This window comes from Nylanderia fulva, unplaced genomic scaffold (genome assembly GCF_048542155.1).
Source record: "Nylanderia fulva isolate GAGA-0341 unplaced genomic scaffold, ASM4854215v1 Scaffold5, whole genome shotgun sequence".
NCBI classification, from domain to species: domain Eukaryota; kingdom Metazoa; phylum Arthropoda; class Insecta; order Hymenoptera; family Formicidae; genus Nylanderia; species Nylanderia fulva.
In genome coordinates this window covers 4622003-4639904 of record NW_028190587.1, presented here as the reverse complement: position 1 = coordinate 4639904, position 17902 = coordinate 4622003, and the positions used below count along the sequence as shown (strand labels likewise).

At 31.7% G+C, this 17902-nt stretch overlaps 3 protein-coding genes across 5 annotated transcripts; all 3 read right to left on the bottom strand.

The window, feature by feature from the left end:
- Positions 1 to 695: 695 nt before the first annotated feature.
- LOC114941667 (TBP-associated factor 4) lies at positions 696 to 9582 on the bottom strand. Of its 2 annotated transcripts, none has more exons than XM_029316721.2 (10): positions 8031 to 9582; positions 7553 to 7831; positions 5705 to 5815; positions 5267 to 5620; positions 4720 to 4905; positions 4156 to 4427; positions 3845 to 4011; positions 3626 to 3756; positions 3273 to 3455; positions 696 to 3175 (listed from the first exon to the last, which is right to left on the bottom strand). In XM_029316721.2, exons 1-10 carry the CDS (start codon positions 9018 to 9020, stop codon positions 2897 to 2899), a joined length of 2952 nt encoding a protein of 983 aa, XP_029172554.1. In that variant the 5' UTR covers positions 9021 to 9582; the 3' UTR covers positions 696 to 2896. The 2 variants fall into 2 exon arrangements, with proteins under 2 accessions (XP_029172554.1, XP_029172555.1); XM_029316722.2 differs by having other exon boundaries at positions 7616 to 7831.
- A 993-nt stretch (positions 9583 to 10575) lies between these two features.
- LOC114941610 (peptidoglycan-recognition protein LC) lies at positions 10576 to 14109 on the bottom strand. 2 transcript variants are annotated; one of them, XM_029316627.2, is made up of 5 exons: positions 13917 to 14109; positions 13322 to 13551; positions 12055 to 12679; positions 11798 to 11956; positions 10576 to 11306 (listed from the first exon to the last, which is right to left on the bottom strand). In XM_029316627.2, exons 3-5 carry the CDS (start codon positions 12668 to 12670, stop codon positions 10786 to 10788), a joined length of 1296 nt encoding a protein of 431 aa, XP_029172460.1. In that variant the 5' UTR covers positions 12671 to 12679; positions 13322 to 13551; positions 13917 to 14109; the 3' UTR covers positions 10576 to 10785. The 2 variants fall into 2 exon arrangements, with proteins under 2 accessions (XP_029172460.1, XP_029172459.1); XM_029316626.2 differs by having other exon boundaries at positions 13322 to 14109.
- A 1537-nt stretch (positions 14110 to 15646) lies between these two features.
- Positions 15647 to 17880, bottom strand: LOC114941613 (ubiquitin-conjugating enzyme E2 W). The gene is made up of 4 exons (XM_029316630.2): positions 17504 to 17880; positions 16528 to 16878; positions 16140 to 16215; positions 15647 to 15972 (listed from the first exon to the last, which is right to left on the bottom strand). The coding sequence occupies exons 1-4, from the start codon at positions 17546 to 17548 to the stop codon at positions 15959 to 15961; spliced, it is 486 nt and encodes a 161-aa protein (XP_029172463.1). The 5' UTR covers positions 17549 to 17880; the 3' UTR covers positions 15647 to 15958.
- Between the last annotated feature and the right edge of the window lie 22 nt (positions 17881 to 17902).

The window sequence follows — 17902 nt, the reverse complement described above, 5'->3', positions numbered from 1 at the left end:
CATATTATTAATAAAAATATTCGATATACGTTACATTTTTAATATATAATTCTATTTTGTGTCACATCGAATATTTACTTTATTTTATGCAAATAAATAAGAACGCGAAATATCTCTCTTTAATAGACATTTTAATAGATAATAGAAACTAATGATAAAATCTAATTAGAAAATGAAAAATGTAACTTATATTTCAACGAGAGGTTCGTTTCTGTATTTTATTATATTACGTTTGCTGTGCTTATCCAGTACAATTTATAAAAATATTATAACGTACCACAAAATTATGTAATGTACTGCTATATTTTTATATATTTTTCTTTATATATATATATTAATATTCTATCTACTGGCAGTAAAGAGAACGTTATGATTTATGCGTGGTTTTACGTTTTGCTTCCAGTTTATAAAAAACGATATAATCGCAAAGAACGGTGAAAACTTCTTATATAATAATCTTGGTAAAGATTAATGACGGTTTGCATATTTTTCAAATAAAATATAGTTATTAAAACGACTTATTTACACAGAATATACATTGTCATTATTTCTGTCATAACAAGATGATGACGTGGATATATTAATTAAAATATTAATTTTGAGCATTTAGTTTCATTTCATTTTATATAAATGTTGAATTGTCAATCATAATCATTTTTTTCGAAAATAATTAAATCAATCGCAATGAGAAAAAATAAATACGAAACATTTTATTTACACATACGCACACACACGCACATACACACAGAGTATGTATTAATGAAATGTTAAATAAGATTCTATTTAACACAATGTATCATTTTTCCAACTACACAAATCTGGTGCAGAATTATTATATTCTAATGTCTCTAAAGAGAAGAGAGAAGAGAAAGTTACGATAATTCATAATTTCAAACATATCTATATCTTTCCTACACACTATATTCATTCAATCCTTTTTTTACATAAAACCAATTGAAAAGGCAATTAGGTATCATGTGTAATCAATAATTACGACAATTGCATATATTTATTGTTTATTCTGATAAATATCTAAAAGCCGAGAAACATATGTCATCATATGTCATAATATATTATTAAAGAAATACAGAAAATGTGTTTTTCTTTTAATTTTTACTGTGCCTTCTCTTTTAATCAATAATGTTATGAATACATTGAGAGTATTCGAAAGTAGATGATTTTACTGTAATAATAAATTTCTTCTTAAAGTAGGACATAAAATATTATGTTAAAAAATAGTAATAAAAATAATATGGAGAAGCAAAATATCTTAATAAAAATATATGTTCAATATAAGAAGAGATACATAAATCTCACAATAAAACACATAACTTTAAAAAAAAACTTTAAATGCATTAGTTTATATTGCACAGATAATTTCATATTATATTGTAAATAATGACACGGGTGAGATACAAAAATTAATATTTTAAAGATTAGAAATCGTGTCATATATACATGTAATATTTTCTTAATTGTATTGAAAGAATATACTGTGTGGGCATACAGATAGTATAAAATTATTGACACAATAAAAGAAATAATGAAAATTCGATATTTTAAACATTATTCTCTATGATCTCAGGCACCCACGCATACATATTTGTGGTTATTCTTTTTACATGTAAATCAGGTACTCCTTGAATTTATTTTAATTGATTATGCAAAACATAACTTTCTACGGAAGTTTATCTTATCATTAGCAAAAATCACGCATCAATTTCAAAAAGGAGAAATATAAATAATTAAATTAACATCACTCAAAAGAACATTGGTTATTCTTATTTTTGTAAATATTTCTTTAATAAAAAACGTAACAGCTAATTTTTTTATAAACACTGAAAATGTAGATCGCAATATACAACATAATATACTGATAACAATTCCATTTTCCAGTGGAGAGTAGCTATATTGTGTTGTACCAACATTGAAATTATCACTATTTAGTAATTATATGTAAGATATTGTACAAATTATTCCATACTTTTTGGACAGTGTGCTCATGGTATTATTATTATTACATTATACAGTTTGCAAAAATACGATTTACTATTATAATAAAACCTTCTTATTTTACACTAGCGCTACAGTGTCCAAAAGTATAGGTCAAGTATTACAATGTAGCGAACCTATACATAGCGACAATGTACACTCATTCACTTAATGCATTCAAGCATTCATGTATTCATTATATAACAATGTTTCTACAATGTTGCCTCGTTAAAAAATTATTATTCAGGATCGATCGCTATCCTTTAACGTGAGCACAAACTTATTTACCTTCCAGGAACTGCCTTACAAATCTTGTCAACGGTCGAACGATCTAGACGAACGTGAGACAAGAATATGAGCGAGTAAAATAGAGCATCAGATAAGGCTTGAGCTCGCTCGCTCGAAAAATATGGGAGAAAAAGGGGAAGGATTAACTCGCGTTATCGCATAGCGTGGAGCGAAAAATATTTCTTGTAACGAGGAAGCACTGTATATGGCCAGACACAACGTTCTCCCTTGCCACGAAAAGACTATATAGAGACTAATTGCGAGACATGTGCTCATACACATTGCTCCTTTCATTGATGCGATTTTCGTGTTGAAAAATAAAGAACTATTATGTTACATTTAAAAAATGTATACTACAGTTAAAAAACGTTTCAGTCATTTACAATAAGGAAGCTTAGTATCGACACAGTGGAAATAATTTTATTTTGAATATATGCGGGATTCTCCAAGTCGACTGCCAATGAATCTCATTGCAATATATAATTCGTGATGAAACACTGTACATTACAGCATAAAATAACGTCACGCGATCCATCCAGCCCGGATCGTAAAATACCATGCAGATAGAGCGCCAGATTTCGGGCGGGTCACTAAAGTTCCTGCCCTTGACAGTGCATCACTTCAAGTACGATTTATACAACGTTGTGCTTCTACACGTTTCTTTTTCCTGTTCTAAAAGGAATAACAAATCCCTGAAATTCACTCTTTTTAAACGTGGTCTCATTGGCATTTGTCTATTTAATCCGCTGGCCGATGCGTTTGCGCCAGGAGTTCCGCCTGAACTGTTGGTCGATCCCGCTATATCGAGCTTAGGCTTCTTGCGAGGGCCAATTGCTTGTAAAGCTGTTAAATTTGCTTCTCTTTGTCTTAATTCTTCCATTTCGGCACGTTGCATCTGAAATATTACATGTATTTTAAATAAATTGCAATTAAAGAAAAAATGAAAAAAAAACATTTATCATGCAAAGTTGCATAGGAAATTATATAATTACCTCTTTGGCCTTAGCCTTCAATTTGGCTTGCTCAGGATCTTCTGTTTTTGCACGACTTTTCGCAGCACGTAAAAGTAATTCTCGTTCTTGTTCTTCGTGTTTCCTACGCTCGACTTTATCTAAATCTTCCAAAAATTTTAATTGCGCTCTTACATCTTGTGTTACTTCGTATCTAGGATCAACCTATAAGTAATAAAAAAATGTTGCAAAAAAACAAAGAGAAAAGTATAAAATGCAGTTTTACATATAAAAAGAAAATTATTTCAGTTTGTAATGAGATTCGATTTGTGCTTATATAAATGAACAGAAATACAGAGATTTAAAACAAATAAAATAATCTTTTTAAATCTTACCTTTATAAGATCTATCCTATGTTCTGCAATAACTGCTAATTTTTCTACTAAATTCTTTAACCTTTCTTGCACAGCATGCGAAATTAATGCTGCTACTTCTTGATTTGGTTCTTCCAGATTATGACTGGATACTAAAATATATTTTTTATATACACTCTAACTGTACATATATTTATATTAGTTTATATTAATTTATAATAAAGATAAAACTGAAATTACCAATTTGTTTAATTCTCTGTTGTAATGGTGTCATATGCAAAAATACTTCATCTTTACAAGATCGTATTTGGGTACCAACAAATTCTGTAGAACCAAGTATTCTTTGAGATTCTTCTGCAAGATTAACACCACCCATAGCTGCTACATCATTTATATCGTCATCCGCTCTACAAAATACAATGTTACATTATTATATGTTTATAATAATTATGGTATGCATTTTTAAGTTAATATTGTTTTATCGTTTTTTCATTCATTAGATTTGATAACAATATGTGCTTTTTATATCATTTTTACAAAACAGAACTTACGTATATCCTGCTGATGAAAACGTTTTTTTCTCTTTTTCCTTTGCAGCTGGTTTTTGAACAAGAAAAGGCACTATGGCTTTATTAACAGTGGTGGTTGTATTGACTGTTTTGCCTTGTGTTGTAGTTGTAACCGTTTTTACGACCGTTGTTGTAACTATAGGTGGCTTCTGCACAACAGGAGCAGTAGGACGAACTCCAGTGGTTACTGGTAGTGTCGATTTTACAGTATATGCTGTAGTAGGACTACGAACCACTGTTGTTACTGGTCGAATCTAAAACAATATAATTTTTTGTAACAAAATATCTTGCATAAATTTTAATAAACGTGTATCATTGTAATAAGATACATTATTGTTATTAAACAATAGACATGTACTATTTATAAAAAAAATCTATAAATTTAATTAATCGCAAACTAAATTTACACAACTATTCTGAAATATATTCTTTTATTTTTGGTATCAAGAAAAATATAAATTTTTTTTATATAATCTGATAATATTGTGATATTACAGACATCATAAATGTATATATTAATATTATAACAGATTACAAAAATCTTACAAGTCTTTGTGGAACAGGTTGAGCAGGCCGCGGAACTGTTGTAACTACTGCTGCTGTTGCTGTTGGTGCAGCTGCTGGAACTGCTGCTGTTACTGTTGTTTGAAGTGGTGCCATAACTCTTACTTGTGTCGTTGCTGTTGCAGTTGCTGTTACAGGAACTGTCACTGTAGGTCTATACTGAGTTTGCTATAATAATATAATAAAGTACAGTTGTTAGAAAAAATATGAAACTATTAAATATTAAAATATATAAAAAATATAAAAAATTCTCTCTTTTTTTTCATTACAATTATTACTATTGCATGTTCCCTTAAAATGAGTTATATATATATAAATATAGACTTGATAAAATGTAACAAATTATCAATCTCAGATAAGATTGATTTAAAAAAAAAAACATGTGTCTGGATGTATCCTTTTTATAAAAACCCATTTCTCTAGATTTTGATTTGCAAAATTCCAAAATCCTTTCCAAAATTAATACTTTACGAAAACTTATCACATTTTACATATCTCTTGTATGATTAATAGAATTAAATAATTCTACCTGTGTAATAGTTGGAACAACAGCTGGAGCTATGGAGAAAACAACTGGAGGAGGAGGAGGAGTCTCCTCTGGAGGAGGTTTTATTCCATCTATGGATAATTCTTTTGTGGCAAGCGCCTGTCGTAGAAGTGGTAGACTTTTCTTTAAGAATCCAATAAGACATGGTTGCGGTGAAGCACATAATAATTTTTCAAGCCTATCACAAAACTCTTCTGGCTCAACCGTAGCATCAATCAGATCTTGTATCAAAGTTCGGACATTGCGTTCTACCGTTTTAGGTTCTCGACTAGATAACACTAATAAGTTTGCTAAGAATTTACGGCACTTTTCTTTGGTATTATCAACAGCTTGACGCTAAAAAAAAGAAAAAAACATTATTTAAATATATAAAACATTATAAGTTATATTATTTTAAATTTAATTTTATATAAAACATACTGGTGGTACAGATGTTTGAACTGTTTGAACAGTAGGGGTTGTTGGTACAGAAGTTGTAGGTGCTGTAGTCGTTCTTGGAGTTGTAATAGATGTAGTAATAGGTGCAACAGTCTGTAGAAATACATATAAATAATAATTATTCATATATATTACAACAATAATTGCAAATTTATTTAAAAATATATAGTTACTTTTACAATACATAAAGATACTTTATGTCAAAAAATTAAAGTAATAGATGTTTTTAAAAATCTAGATATTATATAATCACTTTTAAACATAATTAACAAAACATAAATTGCATGCAGAAATAATATTGTAAATAATAAGGTAACAATAAAATATGTAAATATCAAAAAAATTAATTCAAGAGAGTGAATCAAAAGTACAAAATTATTTTTTCATATATAATTGAACTTTTTTCATTATTTATTACATGCAACTAGAGGAATTTTGCAAAATTCTATGTTACTACATTACTGATAAATTACAGACATACTACTTTTTCTACATGCATGCCAAAAATAAAAAAATTATCCTATAAAAATTTTTAACTCACTGTTATTGGAGAAAATCATAAATATGTAAATTTTAGTGAGTTCATTTTCCAGATTAACAACTTACTTAGTAAATAATTTAAACAACTTCCTTATATATTAAAGTATATACATATGTATACAATACATATATACAATATCTTACTGATAAATAAAATTAAAAAAAAATATAAAGCTATTTGCTTCTATTGTTTCTCTAAATTTAAGTATAATAACATTGACTTATTCATTACAATATATTCTGTAGACGCACTTGTACCTTGTACAGACTCGTATTTTACAATTTGTTTTGTAATATAAACATACATATGTAAAATATATATTATTTAAAAATAACATATACTAATTAATAATATTTATTTATCATTTTGTAGGATATTATATACAGAATTCCCATCAAATTTTATATTATATATATATATATATTTAAAAAATTTTTTAATTTTTAAAAATAAATGCAGTACTAATTTCTTAATCAACTATAATATTACATTGTTAGGATTAGATAGAACGAGAAATAATAACAAAATAATTTTTTAAACTTTTTATTATTTTATTATTTCTATTCAAATTTAAAAAAATAGATTTGTAGAAAGTAAATTTAGGCAAATTTGAATAATGTAATCACATGCTTATAATATAAGATATTAAGTATAAGGAAATAGTTTTAATAAATATATGTATAAAATTATAAAAAAAGCAAAAAAGATGTATAAATATCCTCACACTATTATATTCTCCTTTTAGAGAGGATTTATCTTGAATATATGCAGCATTTCCTACATAACACCTTTAACCAATAATTCATGCAATATATTTGATAAAGACATTAAACTGCATTTACTACACTCCATGAAAACATACTACCAAAGAAATGCATCCCAAAAGTAAGCTAATAATGAGATGTTATCAATTATGCAATTTATATAAGTTTGTAGTACAATTAAATCAAAATAATGTTAATTGTGAATAATAAAATTGCTCATAAAATTTTTGCACATTCAGAATATAAAAATATTTAAGATTTGAGAATTTCAAGAAAATTTAAAAATCTATAAATATAATTTTTCTCTCTACATATAGTGCTTATAAAAATCGAAAATAAAAAATAATAAAAATAAATTTTTGTGTCATAAATACCCAAAGTTAAATGTGTTAAATAAAAAATATAAATTGTAAACAGAAAATATATTGGCTTACTGATAACATCATTCCAAAAAAGTTGATGAACTAATAAGACTCTACAGTAGCAACTACATCGAGTCTTGTAAGAGGTATAAGAATGCGTCACCTGAACAGATTTTCTTAGGGTGGCGAGTGGTGGGCCAGTGAACTGAGTATTCAGCCTACTTACAGCTGGCACTGAAGTTAGGCGATAGGTAGTGCCTGGAGATGGTGCAGCAACTACTGCATTGCCAGTTATACTATTCGGTGTAACTGCAGTACCAGTGGCAGTACCTGCAGTCGGAGCTGGACCTACCCTCAACAACTGATACTGTCCATTTTCTGTTTTTAATAATAGATGACCTTGAGTACCAGGTTGAAGACCATGAAGTGCCTGTAATGTTATCTAAAAAAATCAAAAATAATATTTATCAATTATATTGTATCATGATTCTCTGCTATGATAAATAAATCAGAAATTTAACATGCTACAAAGAGTTAAAATAATATACAAGATCAATTTCCATGACTTTTTCTACTTTGTACATGCTGTATATACACATATATAATTTTAAAAAAATGTATTGCTTGTAAAAGTATCTTACCGCTGGAGCTCCTGGTCTCGCTTGTACCAATTGGTGTTGTCCGATGACCACTCTTGGAGTGACTTGCTTATTAGCTTGCTGCCCTGCTACCGGTGTCGCAGGACGCATTGTATTTACATTGAGAATTTGAACATTGCTGGGTACTATCGTCGAAGTAACTCCAGCCTTGGCCTGCAACGCCGTGCTGACCGCATTGTCAGCCACAGAGACTGGTACAGACATTGGAACGGAAACCATGCCACCGGGTGCTACACTAGTCTTAATCACTAAAGCTGCGCCTGTCGGCTTATTCACTGTGGTCACTGTTTGGCTACCTGTCTGACTGACAGAACCGACATTGGGAACAACGTTCGATGTGGTTTGCAACACCGGTTGCGAAGCTATGCCCAGGGTACCGTTCGCTAACTGACCGACAGTTTGTACAGGGAAGGAGATCTTATTATTCGCATTCGCCACTCCCGTAGTTATAACTTGCCCGACACCGGGATATATAATCTTCACCGACTCGTGAGTCTTGGTCAGGCTCGGTATATGCGTGGCCTGGTTGCTCGACACCTGGTTGGTCGTGGACACTTGATTGATATAGGCGGCAGGCGGTATCCCTGACGATTGTTGATGCTGTTGCTGTTGCGTGGTGATGACCTGCGGCGCCACCGCGTTCGAGGTGACCACATTCACCGGCAGCAGGGTGCTCGTGGTGATGGGCTTGCTGACCTCCTGGGTCATCAGACCACTGTTCACGGTGGTCACGCCGCCGCCGTTCGAAACCCCATGTTTCTGCGGCTGTACCGCGGCGATGGTGCCCCCGTTGGAGATCGCGCTGTTCACCTGGTGATTCTGCTGGCTGACCGCTGCGGGACTCGCTTGATGCCCGGCCTGAGTCGGCGTGGACGTCACGAGCTGCGTCTCGAGGGAGCCCACTATCGCGTTCACTGCGGATTCGTCGACATCCGTGCTCAGAGCTTCCTCTAAAAACTTAGCTGACGCCATTTTCTTCCAAGCTCCAACTGTAAACTGATCTGCGCGTGCGCCTGTCGCAAATTATTCCCATGGTGCATTGCCTCCCCACCCTCCCTCCTTTCCTCTTCGAGACACCGATTATTAGCGCAGCGGAAAATTGTACGCGGCGAGTCCGTTGTTTACCATCGAGCGATATAAACGCCGATTTCTCGCCATTCTGCGCTGCGCACCGAGAACTCGGTCGATTTTTCGACGATCGCGTTTTTCTCTCCCGCACGCACCTTTTCACACGATCGCGTCAAATTTGCGCCGCGTCCGCCGCGTTATGGCTGTCTGAGCACGCACACGTCACCCGCCAAAATGGCCATCTTCGAACATGCAGTTCATACCGTGTTCGATGCGATTCAGAAAATATGTATCGTCACAATACAGACTTACGTAATATTATACGAGACATTTTTTTGTAAGCTTTTGCCGGAACCGCGGATCTCTTTTTTCGTTTACAAGATCCTTGAAAGCAATCGTGTGCTACAAAACTGAACTCGGTCCTCCGTGGGTTATGTGCGTTCCGAAATCCTCCGAAATAATGATTCTCCTTGCTCCGGCATAGAACCCGTCTCGTGCACACGATATGATCGATTTACAGCTTGTCCGGAAATGCGAAAGCTGATTGGCTGCGATTGACAGCTGCGGATCGACCAATCAGAGCTCACATTCGCTTCTATGTATTTTTTATAATCTATGGGATACGCTCTACAATTGGTCGATTGTCACGGTTGAAAAACAGCAGTACTTCTTTTTTTTTTTTAATAAAATATTATGAAATCAAGTTTATAACGTTGTAAGTACTTTGTTTAATTTAATTAATTATGACATAAAAAACAAATACTCTTGTCTGTCCTGACTGATCAATCAAATGATTCGAAGCACTTCAATGATTACACAATGAAGATATGTGATTGCCGATATCTAATAATAACATATTATTTTCAATCCTTTAATTATTGATTTTAATTGAAAAAGATCACATACTTCTATATATTATAATATATAGAAGTCTGTAGAAAAAATTCAATTTTTCTTTACATTTGCGTATATTGCTATACATATATATTAAAATATATATTGAATATATCGATCGATATTCTATATATAAAAATATTAACCTATATCAATATTTGTTTATTGACACAAATATTACAATTTTAATAATGTGAATTATTATTAATATATAAAGTACAAATTTTTGTGTAATGTGAATATAAAAAATGCAACCTTTTATTATTAAATCATTTAATTATATATTTGATTACCTAAATTGCATTATTTAAAAAAACTATAAGCTTTTGTTCATATATCAGAATTTTATCTGGCGATTTTCGCCATCAATTAAAAAAATAGCATACTTTTGATTCTTTTTATAATTTTCATATTTTTTAATGTCATTTTTATATATATATAAAGAATTTTATTTTAACCAAAAGAATATAAGATATTTGACGCCTTTTTTACATTATAATGTTTAAATTTATATATATATATATATATACATCACAGAAAAGATAAATTTTATTCCTACTCAAAATAGATTTAAATATAATTTTTATTAGTGTGTAAACAATTATAATAAATTCGTGAAATTTCCAGAGTCAATTATTATTTTCTAAACTAATCAGAATAATTGTAAAAAATGAATAGATGACAGTCACACGTAATTTAAAGAAAAAAAATTGTATATTTTAAAAAATCACGTTTCTTTCTTTTCTTTAACAATAATAACTTTCATGCTATCATGTTAAGGAGTAGGTGACCAATGTGGCCATGTCTTAATTATACTATATAAAGCATCTCCAGGACTTAAAGTTTTCGAAACTTGTCGATGACCTAACAATTTATAATCAGGCGCAATTTTGCCAGCTTTGACACCGAGTTCTATAATTTTTTGCGCAGCATGCAATTGCACTTTTGGCGGTATGACCGCGTTGAATGTGCCGATGAAGGAGATGCCGATGCTTTTGCTGTTGAAACCGAAGGAATGAGCGCCGACGTAATCCCAGCTTCTGCCGACATATGCGAGGCCGTCGCCTCCGACGAGGAAATTATAAGCGATGTCCGACCATTTTCTAGACTCGATGTGAAAAGTCTGAGCAAATCTCACGTGGAATGTACATTGCGATTGCGTGTCGCAGAAGTCCGTGGCTGTATGGCTAATAATCACGTATGGTACCGGTAACTTCATTTTTGTCAGAGGTTCCGAGGGCGGTTGCGCACCCCATTCGTTTCTCTCGACGAAACGTACTGAAGGTACTGTTACACCTGTGAAAGTTATCAAAACAATATTTATATATAGAATATTCAAAATATACCGCACAACAGGTAAATTAGAAACTTATTAATTTAACTTAATTGAATATATAAATTAATATTTTTTAAATATCTTATTAATGCATATTTTAACATTGAAATCCAATACACTTTTAAATGGGAATACGAAATGTTGTAATAGTGATCGACTATATGTATATTTATGCTATAATCGCGAAACAAAAACATTTTCTAAGTATAAATGAATGAATGTAATAATTGCAAATATATATTCCACACAGCAAGCATATCCAACAGAAGATATCCTGAAGATATCTTAAGGCTGTAAGATATCTTTAGAATATCTTCTGAACGACTTTTGGATATGCATGCTGTGGGATAAAGAATATAAAAGATAATTAGAGCGATTTTTTGCAAGCATATAGTGTGATTATTTATGTTGCGTTGTGCCTGCAAAATGTAAAAATTTTCCATATAATTACCTTCGAGCGATGAGTCTGGAATTTCCGGGAAAACTGGCGTAGGCGGTGTATCCGTATGACGAGTGAAATGTACAATAGCGATCACTATAGCAGTTAGAAATATTAAGGCCAGAGTGCACGATAAAAACGCACATCTCCACGTCCACAGCCATTGCGTCACTAAACAAATAATTACAAAAGCTATATAGATTAAACACAATAACAATAACAGATCTATTAAATATATACTTATAGCGCAAAAAGAAAATTATTCCTACCTTTATTTAATTCAGTATTTTGTGAAAAAATAGGTTTGCCGGCGACCCCGTCATCCTTGTTCGTCGACAAGTCCGAAACGTTGGCGTCGGAGACACGAGTATCCTCGAATTTGCCTACCTCCTGTATCGAAGTGGGATTCGTGTAAACGAACTGCTTGATGGTAACCGGACCCTTGTAGAAGGTCTTATTACCTAGATGCACGTTCGTCGAGTTCTTCACGCATACATCGCCGAAGTTCGACGGATCAGCATTCGGGAGGACAACGTCGCCATTCGCGGTGGCGACCGCTTGATGCTGCTGAACGATGGTCGACGATATCGGCAGATTCGTCATCCAACCACCCTGTTCAACCTCCGTCTCCTCTTCCTCATCATCGTCGTCGTCGTCGTCGTCATCTACGTCACTGCACTGCGTAGAGGAATCTCCAACGCTGCCATTCCTTGGAACTACTACCGCGGTTTCCCTCGCCGACTCTGCAGCCTCGCCGTGGAACTTGTCGACTACGTGATGACTTTCGACTGATACAACAGTACCGTTTGCGCGATCCTGTTCCTTCTGATATTGATGATTATCGTCGGACGTCTGTTGCTGCTGCTGTTGCACCAATGTCACCATGCCTCTGCACTACGCGGAGAGAATAATGCACTTTCTTTATGCTCTTGCATCTTTGTAATTTTTTATTATTTTCTACATTATTATTTTAAAAATAGTTATATCATACATTTGTTAGTAATACTATTATTATATATTATTAGCAATAATTTTTTAAACTTTATTTTTAGAGATTTATGGAAATCTACGTCGATCATCGCAACGAGATAATAAAAAGATGAGTGTCCTTTACTATAAAATTAAAAAAGAATCTATGACGAATTGATCTCTTAGTCAAGTATGTATAATTATGAATATCGGGATAGCACGTGGACTACTCGTTAGTTGTAATATCATTTATTTATCGCTATAAGGAGAGTATATATCGCGAAACAGGGGAAGTTTTTAATTAATCATATTTTTAATTAATTCAAGTTTATATGCTATGATTTCAACATGTAATTTTCTGCTATGTATATCTTTTAATAAATTACATATCGATTATAGGAACAAAGTTCACTGTGGATAGAAGTAGACATCGTGCATGCAACATGCATCAAATGTGATCATCTTCAAACATTTGCGATCGTTATCCACCGAAGCGACGCAACCGGTCAACAACAATCCGCATTATTCGTTAAATTAAGAATGAGATTGACTCATACTGGAGATTACCTCGGGCAAATCATCGTTCCTGCTGATGGTGGTCACTTTGTCAACACCAAGCCCATCATCAATCTATGAGGACATCTAAGACATCATCGTCGTGGAAGATGCAGAAAGGTAAACTTCATTCAACCCTGAGTTTTTGCACCGTTTCGCAGGAACAGAATATTATCCGGACTCACGTGCACTTAGATCGAACTACCATCGGTAGTATTTATATCTTCGTTGATCCTACGACACTGTCAGAGAGATATTAATGTGGACGATGACGCCATGCGACTGCTGAAGGACGACGCGTCTTGGTGATGGAAATGCTCGGTCTCGCAGAAGTCGTAAGAATATGTAAAGCAAAACGAAGAAAAGAAGCACGAAAACTGGTATAGCGCGTCCCTCAACAGCCTCTCATCGCGCAATGTCCTCGCTAATTATGTTAATATATATATAATAACGCCGTGGATTTTCCTGTCGATACGCGAATGATACCACGTCACGCGCAATTTACGTCACTGTTGCAAGTCGCACTGCGTATTATAAGTTACCATAACACAAGAAAGTGAGAAACTTTATTTTATACATGTATGTAGTATTCGCAGTTCGTTTTTACCGAAAGGAATAGATATTGTGGTCCTAAAACGTTTCGATGCTCATTAGCGCTGGCTGATGATTAGCTTGTTGAAATTAAAATATTAGAATAATGACGGCATCATCTCCATTCCGTTGATACGACGCGTCACAGACTGATATGCTGTTGCGCTGTCGAACATCCTCGGAAATTCATTGGCCCCACTCTGCCTCTTTCTCTCGACAAACTGTTAACGATATAAATGCGTGACTCGCATGTCTCTGTATGATAACGCCGCTTATTTACGCGAATCTTGGGTTTTTTCACGAAGCAATTTCGAATGAATCGTCTTCTATTCGGGTCAAAGCTACATTTCTATCACATCTCACAAGTACAAAATTTATCTTTCATATTTTTATTTTTATCGTCTAATTTTTTTAATTATTTTTAATTACGAAGCTATATATTTTTAAAAAATTTAAAGATAGAGAATATATGGTACAAGGAAGAAAAAGAAATCCTTTTATTTCGAAATAAATTTTATATTTAATTATACGATGTCGTAAAACACAAATTGTATTCTCTCTAAAAAGACACATTTTAATAAACAATCTTTCATATCTTTGAAAAAATATAATAGTATGAACTGTAGATAACATATAATTTTTTTCTGAGTAAAATTACGAATTAAAATAGATATATTACCAAATCAATGTCGACATATTGGATGTAACACAAATTCTATTTCGGTTTCTATTTTACTAAAAAATATATTGTACAATATATAATTATTAAACTTATATACGCGAATTTAACATAACAAACCAACAATGAAAGTGCATGATTAAATATACACATTATTATTGATTTCGCAATACATTTCGCATATATTTAAATATATATATAATACGAAATATATACAAATACGCACACATACACACACACATACATATAAAATAATAATTTCTATAGCCTCAATCGGTATTTTTTTAAGCCATTCATTGATAGAAATTTTTGTGTTATATTGAGCTTAAATGCATTGTCGCATCAACTTTATAGTTATATAAAGTTAGAATTTGGCTAAAATCGTGATATAATCGGATTTTTTGTATAACAATCAAATTTTTTTTAGGAAAAGCAGAAAATTGATAAAAATATTTTTAAAAGTAAAACTAAACATATCTATTCTTTATACAATTTATGTAAAGAACATGAGTTTTGTGTAAAAATCTGGATCCAAGAGAGAGCAAGAGAAATAGAGGAAGGAGGGATGGAAGGGAAAGAAAGAAAGAGACAGATCTGGAAAGGAGACTTTGTTGAGCAAGAGTTAATACTTGTTTGCAATTTGATTCGTTTAAATAAAGCCAAGTAAAACAATTATTAGTGTGTACATACACTACAACAAATTAATTATTAGAAAGATTAAAAGTTATTAAGAAATTTGATATCACATTATTAAATCATTAAAATTATCAAGTTTTATTGAAGATAACACAGTGAAAGTAATTATTAGAATGTGTAGCAAATGTAATATCGATTATATGTATGTATGCAGCAATAACAATATTCATTTTGTGTTGTCTTCTAAGTATATATTACATGATTATTTTTTAACATCTAAAAATCTTTTTAATTTGTATGATTATTATTTAACACCTAAATCTTTTTAATTTGCCGTAACAGGAGAGAAAAATTTTATATATTAATATCTTAATATTAAATAATTAATACATTCTGTCTGTGTCTCTCTTTCTAGCATTAAAACTGACCCCTGCAATAATAGTTTCATAACTATAATACGTATTTTTTTTTTTTTTACTATCTGCAACATTGTAATAATTTATAATTAAACAACTCACAGTTTACATTAATTCTATATCTGGTGTAGTAAGTAGGTTGTAGCCTTGTCTTTTTTTAAAATTATTATGCAACTAATTTCCTATTATATTGTGAAATCACTATATACTATAGTTTGCAAAATTCTATTAATTTAATGCATCAGTTTCAATTTAAATGTTATCCCACTTGGTCCAACAATTTTTCCATGTTGACGAGGTGATCAGATCTTTAAATGATCTTCCATGTTAGACACTGTCATCTAGTAAATAGAAAAATACAATATCTTTGTTTTAAAGTTATTTTGTAATTATCTGATATACATATATTATAACGATATTACTTCTCTAACAAATTAAATCATGATGCAGCATCCCAGATACTAATAGTCATTATACATAATAATACATAAAATAATTCTTTTCTTACCATGATACCACCATTTTGTTTTTTTCGGATTCTTGTTGCATGTTCTAACATAAAATGTATTGTCAGGTGGCCTTTTCTGTAAAGAAAAAAAATTATTTATAATTTTATAGATAAATATTATAAGATTTATATATATATATATATATATATATATATATATATATATAATTTCTAAAATTTTGTTTTTAATTACCATTATTGATTTCATATATTAATAAATCAATTTTTGTCATATTTGTCTGATTAATATTGTATAATTTAGATATTTTAGCGCATATATATATATATGCGCTAAAATATCTAAATTATATATATATATATATATTTACCTACTAAATATGTAAATATATATATATATATATTTACATATTTAGTAGCTAAATCATACCTTCTCTTTACAACTGCTTAACATGGAAATAATACTCAGGCAGATGCTCTGAACACTGAGAGCAGGAGACCAATCCTCTGTTAATATCGACAAACAAATATGACCATTGCTATAAACATGTGGATGTATAGGGATATTTCCACCAATAAAAGTCACTTCTGGTGAATCGAATGGATATTTAGAACTGAATTTAAATTGAAGCTGAAATTGTTCTCCTTCGTAGAGTGTGCCTTTAGCACCTTCCATATGAACGATCCATTGTGTCAAATTCTGTCCAGCCAACTCTCCATCTACATGTACACCTGGTGGTGGCTCGCGTATTAAAGACATCAATTCCTTCTGGAGTCTTCGCTAGAATATAAATGTATTTAATGTAACATTTTTAAATAATTTATAAAAGTTTTATTTAAATAGAAATATTTCTTTGTTCAAAAAAATATATTACATATTTTTTCAATGCACTTTTTGATCTAACTTTTAAAATAATTATTTTATTTTAGGCGCATTTACACATATTTTAATATATGCTAAAATATCTAAATTATACAGTATTAATCAGACAAATATGACATAAATTGATTTATTAATATATGAAATCAATAATAGTAATTAAAAACAAAATTTTAGAAATTTTTCAAAGTATATACATATTTTAACATAAATATTCATAATGAATATAAAATGCTTGGCTAATAATCATATATCTCTCGCTTTTGATGGAAATATAATTACTAACTCGAATTATTTGCAACTAATAATACAATTGTTGATAAAAAACGAATATTTTGTCACCAAGATCATACATTTTTCGCAATGTCCATTACAGAGCTATATGCTCAGCTGTTCACACCGAAAAAGATTACGAAGATATTTTTATTGATATTTTTTATTACAGATATCGAGAATGTATTCGCGACATGCTGCCTCGATCGTTTCGGGACGAGGATCGTTACAAAAAAAATTAAAACGGACGTACCTTCGACGGGGATGTTGCTGCCATTGTCGTTAAACAGCTCTCCATCGAAAAACATAACCGTGGCTTATCGCGGAATAGCGGAATTGGCTCGCTTATTCCTGTGTACCTTTCTCTCTCGGAAGAAAAAAATGCGTCCGGTCCGAAAGATTGGGCGTCTCACATTTTTTTCACGAAATCTTCCCGTCTTGTGTATTCCCGCGGTCAAGGTGAAAGAGCGGCTGGAAGTTGTAAGGACGGCAAAGGACGATGACAGCTTTCGGCTATGGCTGTGACAGCGTTGACAGCTGCAGTACGACGAACCACGGCGAACAGTCGCGAGGTGCGAGAAGCGCACGATCGTCATGCACCCACACACATACATAAATATTGTACATATATATATATATATATATATATATA